This window comes from Columba livia, chromosome 3, assembly GCF_036013475.1.
Source record: "Columba livia isolate bColLiv1 breed racing homer chromosome 3, bColLiv1.pat.W.v2, whole genome shotgun sequence".
Classification (NCBI taxonomy): Eukaryota; Metazoa; Chordata; class Aves; order Columbiformes; family Columbidae; genus Columba; species Columba livia.
This window is the reverse complement of record NC_088604.1, coordinates 4,620,490-4,638,734: the sequence shown is the minus strand read 5'-3', so window position 1 is coordinate 4,638,734 and position 18,245 is coordinate 4,620,490. Positions and strand designations below refer to the sequence as shown.

At 41.5% G+C, this 18,245-nt stretch overlaps 1 protein-coding gene across 2 annotated transcripts in view; it reads right to left on the bottom strand.

The window, feature by feature from the left end:
* PKHD1 (PKHD1 ciliary IPT domain containing fibrocystin/polyductin) overlaps positions 1–18,245 on the bottom strand; it is a 278,356-nt gene that overhangs the window by 94,801 nt on the left and 165,310 nt on the right. For both annotated transcript variants that reach the window (XM_065055657.1, XM_065055656.1), the window contains exons 50-52: positions 12,860–12,925; positions 11,020–11,139; positions 1,666–1,803 (exon numbers count right to left, since the gene is read on the bottom strand). In XM_065055657.1, the coding sequence (XP_064911729.1) occupies positions 1,666–1,803; positions 11,020–11,139; positions 12,860–12,925 (324 nt within the window). The remainder of the gene's footprint in view (positions 1–1,665; positions 1,804–11,019; positions 11,140–12,859; positions 12,926–18,245) is intronic.

Sequence of the window (18,245 nt, the reverse complement as noted above, 5' to 3'; positions counted from 1 at the left end):
TTAACCTCCTAGATTAGGCTTTCAAAACTCTTTTTTGAAAGAAAAACATGAGGTAGTGAAATAACTCTTTTGGCCAGTACTGTATTAACTGTACAGTCCCTTGAGATTAACAACAAACAAATATTGGAGCAGACTTCCTCAGGAGGTGATTGCACAAACAAATTCTCTTTTTAAAGTTCGTGAAACCAATCTTGAGAAAGGTCAAGCAGTGATCAGCAATGTGATCTCCAGCATCCTAAGGATTCCTGTACGTAAATACAGCGCCTGGCTTTAGGAACTTTGATTTTTAAAGGGAATTACGTGAGTAATTACTTCTGTGTGGAAAAACACTGATCCTGTCCATTGCAAATAAACAGCCCAAGTAACATTGGAGACTCTGAAACCACTAGAAGTAGGGGCAAGGTGGTACCTGCCTGAAATCCTGCTCATCGGTACAGAAAGATGAGAGGAACAAATGTGCTGAATCCAGCTGTACCAGTTTCACGGCACAGGGGGATTGCCAAGCACTCTGGAGATTCTCTACAACCCTATTTATTTTTGCTTTAAATACTTCTGCATCACCTAGAAAGTGCTTTACTAAAGCCCACAGACAGAAGTGAACACCTGAACACAAAGGTAGATCCTGCCCTGAGGAACAGCTGCCTCATAAATCAACCCCACATGAAGTAGGGAGGAATTTTACATACATGACATAAAATTTCAGCCACAAGGATATCGGGAGTTTCACCACTGACTTCAGCGGGGTGAGGATAGCAGTGTTTGTAATATATTGCTATTAAATGAACAGGCAATTAGCTCCAGTGGGTAATCATTGTGCTTGGTATAGATCCACATTGCAGACGGACTACAATGGTGTAGGAGTCGGTCCAAAGAACACTATCTGCCTGAACATCACCATCAAGAACAGAGGGACAATGACTTGGAGAGAGGCCTGAGGAGAAGAATTGTGTTGCACGGGTCTCTCCGACCCGGGGACAAGAGCTGCTGTCCAGAAGATGGATTTTCACCTGCTGCTTCAGCCAAACTTGCCCCCCACCTCCTCCCTGTCACTAAGACCAACGAAGAAGAGCATGTGCAGAGGCTCGACAAGGGTCTTGAGGTCACCACCAGAAAGAAACCCCTGAACGCAAGGCTGGTTCTGGCAAGCAAAGCAGAGACTCTTCGAGCCTGTGCAGTTAAGCTTTTATTGCAAAACCAAGGTGAAGATTGGCCTCAAACAATGGGAGCGAGGGGAGGTGAAGAAGCATAAAAGACTCCCAAATGGACACCGTTGAGATCTCCCCACCAGAGGATTCCAGATGACAACAGAGGACTGGCAGGACACTGTTTGAGACCTGGAACCATAGAGACACCTTTGGACCCATGATGGTAACCAGCCCCCTGTCCCCCTTTTCTTTTTCTTTCCCTTTTTCTCCACTTTCTCTATCGCATACCGCTTTACAGGCAAAACAATAAAGTAACGCTGCTTGATTGAATTATAACCCCTTGGCATATTGGTCGCCTTAATTTTGCACTTCAAGATCAAGGTAAACGAACCATCATGAGTCCATCACCAAATGGACCATGACAGGTGGCTAGCGGGTTTATAATACTACGATGCCACCTTCTTTTTCTATCAAGAGCAGAAACAAACCCCAGGCACCAGAAGACAGGCTGATAACTTACCCACTTTGAGGGTACCCCCCAGCACCGCAATGCAGGCTGCACTCAGGACATTGCTGGAGTTGCTGGGGAACTCCAGGGTCCCCAGGATGTAGAGACATCTCAGAGAGGGAAGAGCCGTATCCACCAAGATGGTCCGGTCTAAGAAACAAAACAGAGGGTTGTTTGGAATGATGGCAGTCTATCATGTCATGGAGGTGAAGAACATTATGTTTTTGCTTTATTTAGATTGTTTTTGCTAAGAGCTACTGGAGCAGGGCTTGTGTGTTTGTGAAGCATCCACAACCAGGGCCTCCTCTAGAAATGAGGCTCTATGGCATGGTTGTAAGCTGACAAATGAATAATACCACATTTAGAATGATATTGTTGCAAGCTTAAGTCTCATCAAATGTTGCTTGAAGCATTAAGAAGGGCAGCAAGTCAGAGACTTGTTAGCCTCTCTGGGTGAATCCGGCTTTATTAATGAAAGTAAATCTTGATCATACGATGCAATGAAATGGGACTAAGCTAAGTTGTGTCCAGATAGCATATTTCCTTCATGAAATTGAAGAGAACAAGACTGATGGAAGTGAAAAAATCCAACAGTGTTAAATAGGTGCTCCACACCACTGAGAGCCTGCAAGTCCCCACCTTGTCAACAGCAGTGACCAGAGTGACAAGCTGAAGCCACAAGCCACAGCCCACCTCCAATGACATCCTGTCCTTGCTTTTCCTTCTCTGCAGTTTGGTTTTGCTCCCTCAGGTTTTGTGTACAAAACCCCACTTCTTCCCAGCCAACTAGCAGGAAAGTTTTGCTTACATCAACACAATCTGCAGGAAAACAGACTTCACAAGTGGTGTTCCCTGGGGCTCAGTATTGGGGCCAGTGCTGTTTAATCTCTTTATCAATGATCTGGAAGAAGGGATTGAGTGCAGCCTCAGTAAGTTTGCAGATGACACCAGGTTGGGTGGGAGTGTTGATCCGCCAAAGGGCAGGATGGCCATACAGAGGGATCTGGACCAGCTGCATCATTGGGCTGAAGCCAATTGTCTGAGGTTCAACAAGGCCAAGAGCTGGGTCCTGCACTTGGGTCACAACAACCCCAGGCAGTGCTCCAGGCTCAGGGAAGAGTGGCTGGAAAGTGTCTGGTGGAAAAGGACCTGGGGGTGTTCCTCAACAGTGGCTGAACATGAGCCGGCGTGTGCCCAGGTGTCCAAAAAAGCCACCAGCATCCTGGCTTGTATCAGGAATAGTGTGGCCAGCAGGCCCAGGGCAGTGCACAGATATACAAAGAGGAGAGATTAAGGAAGACACATGTTTTCTAAAGGATTTTGACTGAGCAGTGGGAATGGGCCACTTTAAACAGTTTTGGTGTAGAACATAGGAAAAGCCATGAAGTGTCTTGGGAAGAGGATCAGCTTTTCTGCAATCTTGCTTCTGCTTATAGCTATTAGCAACTACTTTGGATAAAGATACTAATGACCATGCAACAGGTAGCACAGTGAAAGTCCTTTTCCCAAAACATGTAATTAGGGGCTGACTCACGCCATTTAGTACAAACGTTTAAAAATTTTTCCAAGCCCAGTTTGCAGGAAACGTAATTAAAACCTGCATAAAATACACTCAGAAGCAGACTGAAAAATATATGAGTGGGCTATCTTTAATAATACCATTTCCTAGTTTTTGACTCTTTTTGGTTTTGTAACCCTAAAGTTTCACAGCTTCAAGGGTGAGGAAACTTCTGCATGGTCCAGGGTCTTGTATCTACTTGCAGACGTTTGTCTCTTCTACATAACTGTTCCTACTCTATCCCTGTAATTCAATCATCCCACCTCTTCCTTTCCCATTTTTTTTCCTTCTTTCTCTCGACATCAGCAAGAGACACGCTGAAAGACCAGGACCTCTTTTCTCAAGGACTATGCCAAGTACTGCAGCAACTCATGGTTACTCTGAACACCCTTCCTCAAAAGAAACTCCCTGCAACCTTGGGCTGAAGCACCTTTCAAGCAAGCAAAATTTTCACAGCATTCAGAAGCAATAATTCTCTACAGAGAAAATGCAATCTTTTTTTTTTTTTTTCTTAAATCTCATACTGTTAATACTTGATACATTCTAACCGGCATGAATAAATTCCTGTCTATAATCTCTTTGCAGGGCAGGTATAGTCCTATGCCCTGCAGAGCTGAGTAGTGAAGGCACAGTATGTGAGGACATGAAACAGAGAGAAGAGACGAAGAAAAGAGATGAAGAGACGAGATGAAGAGGTGAAACAGGACGGGACGGGATGGGACGGGATGAGAAAGAAGGAGCGAGGAGCGAGGAGCGGAGAGGAGCGGAGAGGAGCGGAGAGGAGAGGAGAGGAGAGGAGAGGAGAGGAGAGGAGAGGAGAGGCGAGAAGAGAAGAGAAGAGAAGAGAAGAGAAGAGAAGAGAAGAGAAGAGAAGAGAAGAGAAGAGAAGAGAAGAGAAGAGAAGAGAAGAGAAGAGAAGAGAAGAGAAGAGAAGAGAAGAGAAGAGAAGAGAAGAGAAGAGAAGAGATGTTGTTAAAACAATATCGCTCAGACAGAAGGGGAATCGAGTTTGTGAAATCACAGCTCAAGAATGTGTCAAAAGCTGCATTCGACAAAGGCCATAAGCATATTAATCAAACACAGATTGAAACATATTTACAAGAAAAAGAATAAATGCTCCTAGGCATACCATTTATATGTCAAGTTTCAGTCTAGAACAGATCTTTTTGCTGAGTTGCACATCTTTCTAAAAAGAAAAAAAAGGTTTTATAAAGGAAATTATGACTTCTCTGTAACTGTAGCATCAAGTCTGTGAACCTTGAGACACATGAATGAGAAATTCCCCCATCCAGAGATATCTCTGCAAACCTGTGCTTTCCTCAGTTAAAAGAACAATGCTCTGGGGTGTGATGCTTTGGGTGTGAGGTCCTCAGTGGGTGAAATGTTGCTCTGTAGAAACAACAGAACACTCCTTTGAGGAAAAAAAAAACAAATAAAAAGTCCTTCCACACTGGAGGAGAATACACTCATTTATGTAGTAAGGGAAGATAATGAGTGGAGCATCTCCCTGATGAGGAAAGGCTGAGGGAGCTGGGGCTCTTTAGTTTGGAGAAGAGGAGACTGAGGGGTGACCTTATTAATGTTTACAAATATATAAAGGCTGAGTGTCAGGAGGATGGAGCCAGGCTCTTCTCGGTGACAACCAGCGGTAGGACAAGGGGCAATGGGTTCAAACTGGAACACAAGAAGTTCCACTTAAATTTGAGAAGAAACCTCTTCTCAGTAAGGATAACAGAGCCTGGCCCAGGTTGCCCAGGGAAGTTGTGGAGTCTCCTTCTCTGCAGACATTCCAACCCGCCTGGACACCTTCCTGTGTAACCTCATCTGGGTGTTCCTGCTCCAGCGGGGGGATTGGACTGGATGATCTTTTGAGGTCCATTCCAATCCCTGACATTCTGTGATTCTGTGATTCTGTGACTAAGGAGTTAAAATGATAAACTTCAGGTCACTGAGCTCAAGGGATTTACCTTCAGAGAAAGGCAAACTGGAGTTGCTTTTCTCTCATTTAGAAATTCATATAACCACAAACAACCAGTTCTAGCAAACCATTGATAGACCCTGCACACAGGCATACTTCTCATTATACATATACTGTCTTCAGACAAAAGCTCACAGGTATGCTACAGTCTTAATATTCAGATGTGCAATACTGAGAAGTTGCTAATGACTCCAGCAATGACACAAAATGCCTTTGATCAACTGCATCGCTATATAAAACGCCATATCATGCTATTGAGTGGAAATCAGGTGCAACAGAAGAGCTATTATATGAGATACAGCACTCAAGCATTCATCTCCTCAAAAAGAAGTTCAAAGAAAATCAAAATCAGAAAATGAATAACAGAGTGAATCCTACCACTGTAAAAACAAAACAAAACAAAACAAAACAAAACAAAACAAAACAAAACACAGGGGACCTGTAACACACCAACACTAAAAGCTACTTGGACATGAGGGACTCACCTCTGGTACAAGTGAAATTCATCCTTGTACAAATGAACAACTCAAGTCTCATCAGTGCTTTCAAAATAGAGCAAAAAAATTGAATGACTCACTACACAACCCCAAGCCTTCCAAAAAGCATCCACTAAATGTCAAGCAAACACCAAGCAGCAACACAAACCTGGTTTTTAATACGAATGATTTGCTAATAAAGGTGTTTTCTTGCTTTTCAGACTTCCCTGAGTCCAGCCCGTGAGGTAGCCTTAGTGATACAATTCTGCTTATTTTATTAAATAAGCAAATTGAAGGCTTTATTAGCTAAGTTTAGGCAATGTCCTGTCTCTGTGGTGGACTCCAAGAATCCATGTTCGTTCAGAGATTTCAACACAGTGTCAGGCCTGGATCAATGTCTTTCTTGTACTTCTTCACTCTAGAAATGAACATTGTCTATTATTTGTCTTTATAACAGTCTAAAACTGTTCTTTGGGAGCTGAAATCAGTTGCCCAGTAGTGCACAGCATACCAAAAGTAAGTCCATTGCTTGGCTTTCAACCCGAAAATCATTACGGATGGCTCCCGGAAGAGAATTAAAGTAACCAAAAGACAGTGGAGAGTGGGTCACAGGTGCATCTTGCCAGGAGTGAATGGCAAATACTTATTTTGACGTGAACAGCAGCGCAAAGCTTGGGTGGTTTGCAGAATTGTTGTTCTCATGAGAACAAACTCACTTTTCTGAAGCCATCTAGAGCCATTCTGATTTTAGCAGGACGTGCACAAGCCAGTGGAAATAGAAAAAGAAACATCCATAAAATGCTATGGTTAAATATAAATCTAGAAATTGATTATTTTATATTTTGGACTCAAGCAGGGGGTTGACTTACTTGCAACTGAAAACTCATATATACACTTGGGGCAGCAAAGCAAGGTATGAAAAAATGGACTTAAAATTCATATTACCTATTATAATTAAATGTAGGTGTCACCATTTGAGCAACCCATCCAGTGCTCTTATCGTACCAATGATGAATGACTCCAGTTTGACATCCCGCACTTTATTGACACCCACAATCAATGAGTGTTTCAACACCTTCAAGCCAGCAAGAACAAAGAGGGAAAGTAAAAAGAAAGTTCAGTATGATCAGTTGAGTAAAAAGAAAGTTGAGTATGATCAGAAAAAGCAGGCATGAAGTAGAGTAGTTGTCTCTCCAAATTGAGTGGGTGATAGATTGTTTGTGCTCATACTCTCAGGCTAAAATTGAAATATAATTCCAGAAAGGCACTGGCGAGGAGAATAGTTTCTGCTCACCAAATAAACACACATCTGCTACACTGATAGGAGCTAAGAGATTTTTATTGCTGATGAGAAGAAGACAGTCACGGAGTATGGCTCTGCACTGGTCCTAGCAGGCAGTTCATTTTCACTTATCATTTGCATCTTTCCTTTTCACCCATTAAGTATTTTGTTGTGGTTTTGCTGTTCCGTAATGCTCCTCTGAAGAGCAGAGATGGTTTTATACTACACTGTGGATCCCTCTGCTCTAAGCAGCTAAACATGGTGATTCGGAACTGGGAACTCCAGGGTCTCATAGAATAGAATCGTAGAATTGTTTTGGTTGGAAGACACACTCAAGATCATAAAGTCCGGCCATTAATCCCATGTTAGCACTAAACCATGTCCCTAAAGACCTCGTCTATCCGTCTTTTAAACCCCTCCAGGGATGGTGAATCCACCACTTCCAATGTCTGCTGCTTACTGACTTGCATTCTGGTTTTGAGCAAGCTTTATTTTTCTTGACCCTCAGTTCCTTATAGGTGGAGAACATTCCTATCCATAGTAAAACACAGATTATGTCTAACAGTCCAATCCTTATCCTGCTGTCTCCCAAACAGTAGGTACCAGTACACTAGAGAGATTCACACCCTGCAGACATCCCCCAGTTTAATTGGCCAAACTAGCACTGCTCTAAATTCCTGAAACGTTGGTCTTGAACCCCAAAGACTGTGTGGTCATGCTGCACAGCGCCAGGCCTAAACTAATGAGCTTTGCCTCTCAAGAGAGATAATTAGTCCTGGTATATAAGCATGCTGATGCAGCGGTTTTGTTTCCAGTCCTAGGACTAGATCAGTTGGGCTGGACTGTGGGCAGCAATGTGCAACTCTTCAGGCACAGCTTAGTCATGAAGGGCCTTGTGGTATATGACAAAGGCCACAGACAGGATCTCCTGTGGAAGCTAAAATGAGTTCTTTCATTGAGAGGATTACATTCATCTTTGCAGGAAGCACAGAGGAATTTTATTCATAGGTGAGTTTGCAAAGCACCAAAGAAACATCACAAGTCTCCAGCTTCCACTCTCCTAATCTAAACAACAGAACTCCAAATCCTCAGCCGAACTTTTCTATTTACTTAATTTTTTAACTTTCTGCTTCTGTGTAAATTATGATTTACCTCCTGTGACCATCTGATCATGGTCTACACAATTAAATCCCTGTGAGTGCAGAAGCCTTAGCTACCGGTGGCATCCTTGTGCCTCTTCATATCTGCATCTGACGCATGATTTTGAAAACTGGAATGATCTGGTCTTTTGACAACCACGAGCTGACATTGGTGAACTGATTATAATGTGATACACAAGAAGCTGAGGCAGGTGATCTGGTGTTATCTCTGGCCTTGTTCTCAAACAGCTATGAAGGACAAAATACACAGTGGCATGAAAAATCTAAGCATGGCAAGAGGCTCCAAAAGACAAAAAAGGGCATGAGAAATAGCCCATTGTTTAATGTCTTCATAAGGGGTCAGATATAATGGAGCTGAGAGTGGAGTAGGAAACAAGGAGTATAGGACAGAAAGGACAATTTCTGTGTTTATGAACGGCAAACAGACAGATCTTCGACATGAAGTACCAGTGGCACAATTGGGGTAATGTTGTTGGAAGAGAAAAGCAAGTCCATTGTGTTGGGTGCTGCACTTGGGCTGTGGAGGTTGGGGTCAATCCCCTGTTCTGGTGCAGGTTCCAACTGGCAAGAGCTTTACATGTTGTGTTGCTTATACTAACAAGGAAAACAGATGTAGGTCTTCACAGCATGATTCAGAGGACACACATTAACTGCAAGAAAGTTTCGTAGCTCAGGTGTTCCTGAAAATACTCTGGAGGAATGAGGTTCAGGCCTCAATTTATGGTACCTGAACTGAGCTGTCTGGTGGGAGTTACGTGTCTAAGCTCCCACTATGGTATATTCATTCAAATATTTAGTACTATCTGAAATGGTCTTTGATATTTGAGACTTCACACAGAACTGGCAAATATTGATACGAGGAATTAACAATTAACTAATCAACACTTAAAGAACTAAGGAGTTAACACTTAGAGAGCTAACCCTTAACCCACATCACTATTGCCTAGCCTTGCTGAGCTTTGTGTAACTTATTGTATGAGAAACAGGAGTTTGCTGATGCCTTGCAAAGATAATAATCCTTGGGTGTATCCTTGGGTGAACTAGAGAGCAGAAACTTGGGCACAGGATAGGAGATACGCCAGTTCTAACCAACTCAGCAGTCTGAGTCCCAATCAACTCATCACACAGCACCAAAGGTGCATGTTCAGAGAAGAGGACCTGGGTTCATGATCACTGTGCAGCTGCAACCAGGAGAAGCCGGAGGTGCAGACTATGGAAATGGTCTCCCAGAACTCATTGCAATAAGAACCGCCTTCCCGGGGACAGGTTATGAATATGTATAGGCATTCCTAGAACTTTCATGAATATGTAACACTACTGCATTTAACCAAGCTCACAGCTACTGAAAATTTACATACGTCCTGGGTGGAGTTATCCCCCGTGTGTCCAGCGCTGTAATTACATACCTCTTTACAACCTCAAGGGTTGTAAGGTCATTTACGCACCTCAATATGACCTGTGACCATGTACAGTTTCACCCAGCTAGGCAGGATGTTTCTGGAATACTTCAAACAACAGTAAATACCTTTATATATGACTTGAGCCCTGGAGCTCTACATAATCCCATTGGTGAAGAACTCAACTCACATTAGATACCTACATTTGAGCAACCTGGTCTAGTAGAAGGTCTCCCTGTCCGTGGCAAGGCAAGTGGAACTAGATGATCTTTAAAGTCCCTTCCAACCCAAACCACCCTGTGATTCTATGATTGAGTCAGCTCAGTAACTCTTCTAGCTCCACTAACTGTAATGATGAGTAAAGGGTTAAAATACTTAAACATATATCCTCACTATCACCTTAGAAGTACATAGGACACAAGACCTACAGGACATAAGCAAACCCCTAGAGGGACATTTCTGTGCCTTTTGTGGCCTCTGAATTTACAAACACTTAACCACATTTATGCATTATATCTAGTGAGATGGTAGAATTGAAAAAAAAAAAAAAGAAACCACATGGTGCTTGTTTGACTGGAAAGAGGGATCTAACTAGAAAATTGTAATCACCTATTCTTCAATTCTATGTAAGTTCCCCCAAAAAAGTGAAGAAATGCATTATTTCAAACAATATGGATTTTTTTCCACATTTATCTGGAAACCAAAGTTTAAATATCCTTTGAAGTTTGAAGATAATTTTTTATTTAACCTGAAATTATAGATATATACGCTTCTGTCAATGACACAAGATAGAGAAGTCCCAAAGTATGTCAGTATGTCAGTATGAATACCACACAGAATTCATAGTGTCATACAATAATTAAATCTAGAGGGACCTCCAGATCAGAGCAGAGTCAGCTATGATACAAAATGGCTATCACAAGTTTTTTGCTCCAGATTTCATTGCAATTTGTCAAAGGTTTTTTGCCAGAATTGAGAAAATTGTTCATGCAATAAGTTTGCAAGCTGATACAGGATTTAAATATAAGTCAAGTCTGAGGTTGAAATACTAGCATAGGCTAAATTGTCTAGGAAGCATCCATGGAAAATGGCTTGAGAGATCATCACTGATAGTGGGAACTGCAAAAGGACAATAAAGTGGAAGGTGGTGTAATTGTTGAAATGTAAAGTGTGGTCCCTGCACAAAACACAGAGAGGTGGGTCAAGATACGAGTTCTTTGTGAGCTGTGGTTCTGGGTCTCGCTCCTGAAATAAAGTCCTTGCATATGCTTTAGTTTAAATCTCAGTATGAGCATATCTGTGTGCATATGTAAATGGAAAAGAATAGTTATTCTCTTGCGAAAATTACACTTTTCTACTCTAGCTGAGATTTCATAGTGACAAGGAGCACATGTGGTGCCCTGCTAGAACGGACACTGGTGCCAAGGAGCCCATGTTGCAATATAAATACACATCCTATTGTAGACAGACCCCAGAGCCCCTATAGAAATTAAAGAACTTTCCTTCCTTCCTTACTAGGTAAGATGATGACATCTTCCCCAGGGCCTGGGACACTGCCGTTGTATCCACCCCAGCCTTTTTCCACATCATTCCATGTCTCTGGGTGCGACCACTTCAAAACAGCATCAGAAGGAACTAGAAAACAGGACACACAGAGACAGAACATTCATTTTCAGTAGCTGAGAGAATTATCATTTATTTGATACTCAAGCATCTGTGGCATTAACATCCTTCTTTTGTCACTGATGAAGCAACACTAACTGTTCTTTGTTATCTTCCATGCTTAAAGGAAGCTGCTCAATGGGGAAAAGAAGTATCTCTCCCAGGACCGTGTTTCCAGAGTTAAAGGGCAGGGAGATAACTGAAAAAAAAAAACAAGATTTAAATTCTTTGGGACTCATCAAAAGCAAAGCAAACCTTAAGGTTTGTCATACGTAGCTTATGTTATGCATTGTGAATATGCTTCACAAGCAACTGCTTCATTATTTTTATTTATGCCATCGAAAGCTCTGAGTACTTTGAACACAAAATTAAGATGCACAAATGAAAATTAAAGACAGTTACCTGCACTTGGTGGCAAAACTAGATGATCAAAATGGTAACTAACCCTACCAGAAAGTGTCAACTTTTCTCATGCCTTTTTTCTTCTCCAGTGCTCTAGAAAGCAGATTAAATTCCCGGGGTATGGAAATTTTTTACTTTCCCAAAATATGAAAGATTTTAAAAGATGAATTATCAACTCCCACAAGCTTGTTAGCCCTCAGAAAAGGAGGAATCTTCCCATTGCAAGGGGTAATTAAGACCTGCCTTGGGAAAACAACTTGACTGAGACACGTGGCATCTCCTGCTCATCACCCAAAGATTTTTCAGTTCAATTCAAAAGGAAATTCCTGAACTTAATCATCAGGAAAATATTATGAGAAGTTAAGTTCACAAAATGTAGGTGCTTAACTAGCACATGTATTTGAGACAGATAATGAGCAACTCTTTATAAATTAATCACCTTTGTTTTGCCCTAGCAAGAGGAAGAAGACCCTGTACACTAAGTTGTGTAAGTCCTAAACTAAAGCAGGCAGGGCCTCCCTCTGGAGGCCTCCGCAAGCACCTACTTTGTCCTAATACTGTAAAGGAAATTCTGGCATTTTTTTTACTTGAGAAGGGTTTCATTCAGTATTGAAACCACAGAAGCAAGCTCATACCTAAATCTGGGGGGACTAAACCCAGCTCAGCAACACTGTGGAGCAGAAAAACCTTCTGTTGCCAGCACAGGAAGACACAGAGAAATTAAACCCAGGTGGAGTTCCTTAAGGCTGGGTCTATCTTTCTATTACTTGTTTGTTCAGGGGGAAACACTCTGCAAAAAGGTCTCTAAACTCTATTGCCACGTAAATGATTATTGTTAATACACAGCAAGACAGCTATGAAACTAAGACCAAACTGTGTAGTTCTCCACCATCTCATCTCATCCCCTCATCATCATCATCTCATCTCATCTCATCATCATTTTTCTGTCTGATTCAATATGTAACTGTGCAATAATGTCAGACTATTACATTAAAATCACTATGGAGCACTAAAACACTCTGCAGTCTTACATTCTCGATGACCTTCCTGATCCACTATGGTATATTTTAGCAAAAGTTTATAGTCTTTTATACTGTGGAATCGCACATTTATCTCAAGCAAAGGTAGATACGGCTCAACGAAATGCTTAAATGCATGCCAAGAACTCATGTGGGGTTGATAGATGTGCAAAATACTGTAGTGAAAAGTAGCAATCTATTTCTGAAAAAGCAGTAAAAAAGAAATTGTGTGACTCCCAGACCAAGCATTTCAGACACAGAATGTTACGCACCTGGGGTAGGTAAAGCCACTTTTTCCTTCTCTTTCAGTGTGACCTGAATTAATTCAGCTCCTGTGACTGAATACAGAGAATTACAGGGAGTTACAGCAAGACGTTACAAATTAACAACAACAAAATCACAGTAAATCAATTGCTACGTGTGATTTTCTGACAGCATCTGAAAAAACAAAACAAAAAATTAAGAACAACTATACATGTTTTCTAAGCATTTTTGTCTTTTTTTTTTTATTTTGAGCAAGGATTAAACAAACGTTTTAATTTACAGATACACAGGGTCTCAAGACAACTCATTAGAAACAGCTAAAAAAAAAACACTCAACAATCAGAAATTCTAGGCTGGAACACAAATCTCATTTATCCCACTATAAATCCACAGTAGTTTCACTAAGACAAGCGATACTACACCATTGAATGCATAATGTATTAACTGGCTCAAACAGCAAATTACAGCTTTTGTTTTGTAGTTTGGTTTTGACTTCTTTTTCTTTTTTTCCCAAAAAATCTGCTATCTGAAAGAGATGCTTTAATTAGTCAGACTTTACAGACTGAAGACAGGGACTCTGTGTTCTCCACCGTGAAAAGAGGTCAGAAGCAATTATCACAGTTGTAACCTTTGTGCCAATATACTGTCAGAAGGAGAAGGGCCAGGATAATGCAAATCAAACTAAGAGGAGCAAGAGAAAACTGTTTCAGACCCAACTAAAAGGCTCCTCTTCTTCATGAAGGCATTTCCTTTGAGTCACCAGACTGGAACAACCATAGGTTAAAATAGAAACACTCTGACAAACATAAATCCACTGCCCAACGCCTTATGGTGACCCTAAAATGTCATCAGAAGCTTTTTTTGGCAATAGAATTGTACAAATGAAGCCATTTTCATAACTTTCCTCAGCTCCAGAACGTGCCAGGAACTTTCCTATGTGTGTATCAACCCACAGATGGGATTTCATGCCATATTGTAATTTACTTATTTTATCTTTAAACAAGTCTCTGTACTTTTAAATTGCGAGAACCATCCTTCCCTACCTCCCTCCTTTTCTCCCAATGCAACTGAGCAAATTTAAAATAACTGAGGTTCATTAATTTTAAGTGTTCAATAAATTAGTATGAATAATCAAAAAACTCGATTCTTTCTGATAATTACTATTTGATGTCAGTTGAAAGCACTCGATTGAGTTAGCAGCATATGCTCCTATGCCAAATGAGGCTTCCATAATTAAATAGAAACTGATTCCATGAGGTTTTTCTCATGTCTGATTAATTAGTAATCATGTGCCTGAGCCGTGTTCTTCAGTGACACCTTCTCCCAAAGGTAACTGTGATCTGATCCATGTATCAGTCAAGCCAATCTGCGCCAAATCATCACACAGAGCTCAAAATGAACTACATCATGTATTTTGGTAGCCACAAGGTGAACTTTTGAGGAGAAAGAATGACGTGAAGATGCTAATTTAAAGTCTTTGAGAAAGAGTTCACATGGTTTTTAGACAATACTCTTTTATGGGTGGTATGGTTATGGTGGCCTTCCTTCTGTCAGAGCAAATGAGGAGTCAAAGGTGTTGAGTCAGTCTTTGGAAATTAAGAGAAACAAGCTCTGATACTATCCTTTCTTTGATAGATATATTTTGTCAGGTTTTTGGGGTTGTTTTGCTGGGGTTTTTTTTTGCTTAATTTTGCAGGCTCTACAGTGCAATCAGCTAATTAAGGATGTTTGTATTCTTCAGAGAAAATTTGTCACAATTAAATCCTGAGGGGACATGAAACTTGATCAATATGCTCTATAGACCTCATAAAGGGGTTCAGCTCCCTCACACAGTGAAGACAGGGACCTCTAAGATGTAACTCGGTACAGTCTTGTCCAAAGTCAGGACTAGGATAAAAGTTTCTCATCTCTGAAGTTTCATCCAGCCACAGAGCATGACAGTTCAAAACATTGTAAGTCATTTATACCCTCCACATGAGTGTGGGAATCAGGGGCTGAATTCTCCACAATCCTTTGACTTGCAGAATTAACGTCAATAGGGTGCAAAGAGCAACAGTTGCGAAACAGTAATATTTTGTTGTCGTTTCCCACAAATACACCTAAAAACTGATCAAAACATGGTCTTGGGAATAATCAAGACTACAGTGACATAGTACTTCTGGTTGTTTTGTTTTGCTGCCGAGTACATTATCATTGTTTCTGTACAGGACAGGAAGAGATACAGGCAACACAGATGAAGGACGTCATTAGTAAACATTGAATTAAGGTGACTCTTCACAAAATGTAGTTATAAGGCTCCAGGGTTTGGTTGTATAAAACCTTTATAAGGCTCATCAGTTTTCTGTCTTATTACAGCTTTTCCCGGGTGTTTGGGCTGTGAATCATAAATACAGGTCTTCTTAAGGATATTCCCAGTAACTTCTAGTTCAGGGCTCCTTGAGTGAACATGAAGGAGGAGCAACTTAGTCTTTTATCAGCTTTGCAGTGATGGTGAATTTTGCCTGTGGATATTAGGACGGGCTGAAACTAAAACAAATGGATCCAATAGCCCGACTTACAAATAACAAGCAACTCCATGCTATTTAACATCAATTGGACTAACATATATCACAGGGAAATCAAAACTTGTAGACAGCACAATCAACAACACAGTGAGACACACCTCTGGAAATGGGAGAACCTGAGATGAGACATTTTGTTGTCCTCTACCAGGGACTGTTACAGGAGGTATCCAGAAATATGGTATAATGGGGACACTGCAGAAAGGAGTGAAGATGTAAATATAAATATATACACACATATATTTATATATATATATATATATACGTATATATATATATATATATTAAAGAGAGATTTGGGCTAATAAATACTGATTCTTGCGTGCAGCAGATCGATATTTGCAGAGATGGAAGGTGAAGGCATGAAATTCCTCCTGAAGAGGTCGCGTAGTCGGAAGACCATCCCTGACGTGATTTTAAGGGCATTTCATCATCTTATTTCTGTAACTGCTGTGTTCTCTGGTCCCTCTGGTGCCATGCCAGAAGGACGGGAGCTCATCTGCCAGGAGAAAGTTGATTTTTGGGCAAGTGTAGAGTCTTGCATCTGGGCAGGAACAACCCCAGGTTCCAGTATAAGTTGAGGAATGACCCATTAGAGAGCAGTGTAGGGAAAAGAGACCTGGAGGTCCTGGTGGACAGCAGGATGACCATGAGCCAGCACTGGGCCCTTGTGGCCAGGAAGGCCAATAGTACCTGGGCTGGATTAGAAAGGGGTGGTCACTAGGTCAGAGAGGTTCTCCTGCATCTCTACTCTGCCCTGGTGAGACCACACCTGGAATATTGTCTCCAGTTCTGCGCCCATCAGTTCCAGAAGGACAGGGAACTGCTGGAGAGAGTCCAGCGCAGGGCAACAAAGATGCTGAAGGGAGTGGAGCATCTCCCGTGTGAGGAAAGGCTGAGGGAGCTGGGGCTCTGGAGCTTGGAGAAGAGGAGACTGAGGAATGACCTCATTGATGGTTATCAATATGTAAAAGATGAGTGTCATGAGGATGGAGCCAGGCTCTTCTTGGTGACAACCAATGGTAGGACAAGGGCAAGTGGGTTCAAACTTGAACACAAGACGTTCCATTTAAATATGAGAAGAAACTTCTTCTCAGTGAGGGTGCCAGAGCCTGGAACAGGCTGCCCAGGGGGGTTGTGGAGTCTCCTTCTCTGCAGATATTCAAACTTGCCTGGACACCTTCTCATGTAACTTCATCTGGGTGTTCATGCTCTGGCGGGGGGAGTGGACTGGATGAGCGTTCGAGGTCCCTTCCAACCCCTGACATTCTGTGATTCTGTGATTTTTCTCTTTGTGTCCATTAGAAAGGCCATCTCTCTGCTGAGAACTGGCATTTCATTTCACTCCACAAAGCAGCCTGTATCTGGTCAACTGATCTTCTGAAACAACTGATACAGGGTAAGTAAGTTTTATCTCGCTGGAAGAAAAGACTCATGCCTGTACAACCAGTCCTCTCAGACAAATTAACTCCGTTCTTTAGGCCTTTCACCTAAGATTCTCCTTTAGCTCTGAGCAATAAGGCTGCAAAAAATATTTTTGTTTATTTATTTTCCATATTTTAATATTGGAAACAAACATTCTAAAAGGCCTGTTTTTTTCTCATGTACAAAGCAATTACAGAAACCCACAGAGTGTAATGGAAGTGAGATCATGCTTCAGGAATTTAGCAGAGACAATAAGTGTAATCAAATTATTTTTTTAAGAACTATGGAAACTTTAAGCCTGCTTCTGACACAGCAGTAATGTGAGGTTGGGCCTCAGGATCTCCTAACAACTCACACATGAGTAGCTTATGCAAAGCCGGCAGGATGACCCATCTCCATAAAAGTTGTGTCTACTGAAAAACGTATTTGGGGTAAATAAAAAGTTTAATCATCCTTTCAGTGATGTTTCCAATAACGTTTGTGTCAAGCACTTCCATTTGAGAAAAAAAGCCAAAAGAAATCTGGAGGTGGAGCAAGCCAACACTTTGTTTTGTTCCAAAAAAAAAGGGTTTAAGCATTTCAAAAGTGAACAAAAAGGAAACAACATCTCTGGTTTTTAGCCAATTCCAGAATTGCCCAGAGACCTTAACCAAGGAGCAATATCATGCTGCGGCACCATATGCTCATGTTTGTAACAGACTTAAAAAGCTGATAATGTTATTATTGTAATTTACACAGGACATTTCTCCTAAAAATATCCCAGATGTCCCAGTGAGGTATTTCTTTCCACATCCCTTATTAAGTAAGTTTTTTGATTCAGCATGGGCACATCATCTTAGGACCAACCTCCTGAACCATGGCTGAGCCTCAGCTTTCAGGGACCCACATACCAAATTCAATGCCCATCAGTGACCTTTGAGAGCACTTATCTCAAGATGTGGGGTGCCCCAGAGAAAATCTGGAAGATTCTGTGAAGATTAATAACATCAGAGCAGAGCTGCCAACGTAGAAATAACTGGCTAGGATGCCTGAAGCCTCCTCACCTCCTCCTCACCCAGCATCCATCAGGGTTGGATGGATGGGTAGATAACCCACATGGGGTTATGTATCCTTCAGTGAGAATTCATTGAAAATGGTCTGAAAAGGATTTTCCAAGGAGCCCATGGGTTAGTTAACAGGTTGATGTATGTATGTAGCAGTGAGTACCTTTGTTAACAGGATCATTGCATCGAGGAAAAATTCTCCATTACAATTATTTCTCCTCATTCAGCATCCCCTGCATTGTCCCACACCCAGCTCTGATTTACAAAACTGCAAGCATGCAAAGCATCAGGGCAACTTAACTCCTTTAATCCTCTCCATATGGTATATTTTCTTGTCTTCTGTGTTAGACAGGCCTTTTTTTCTC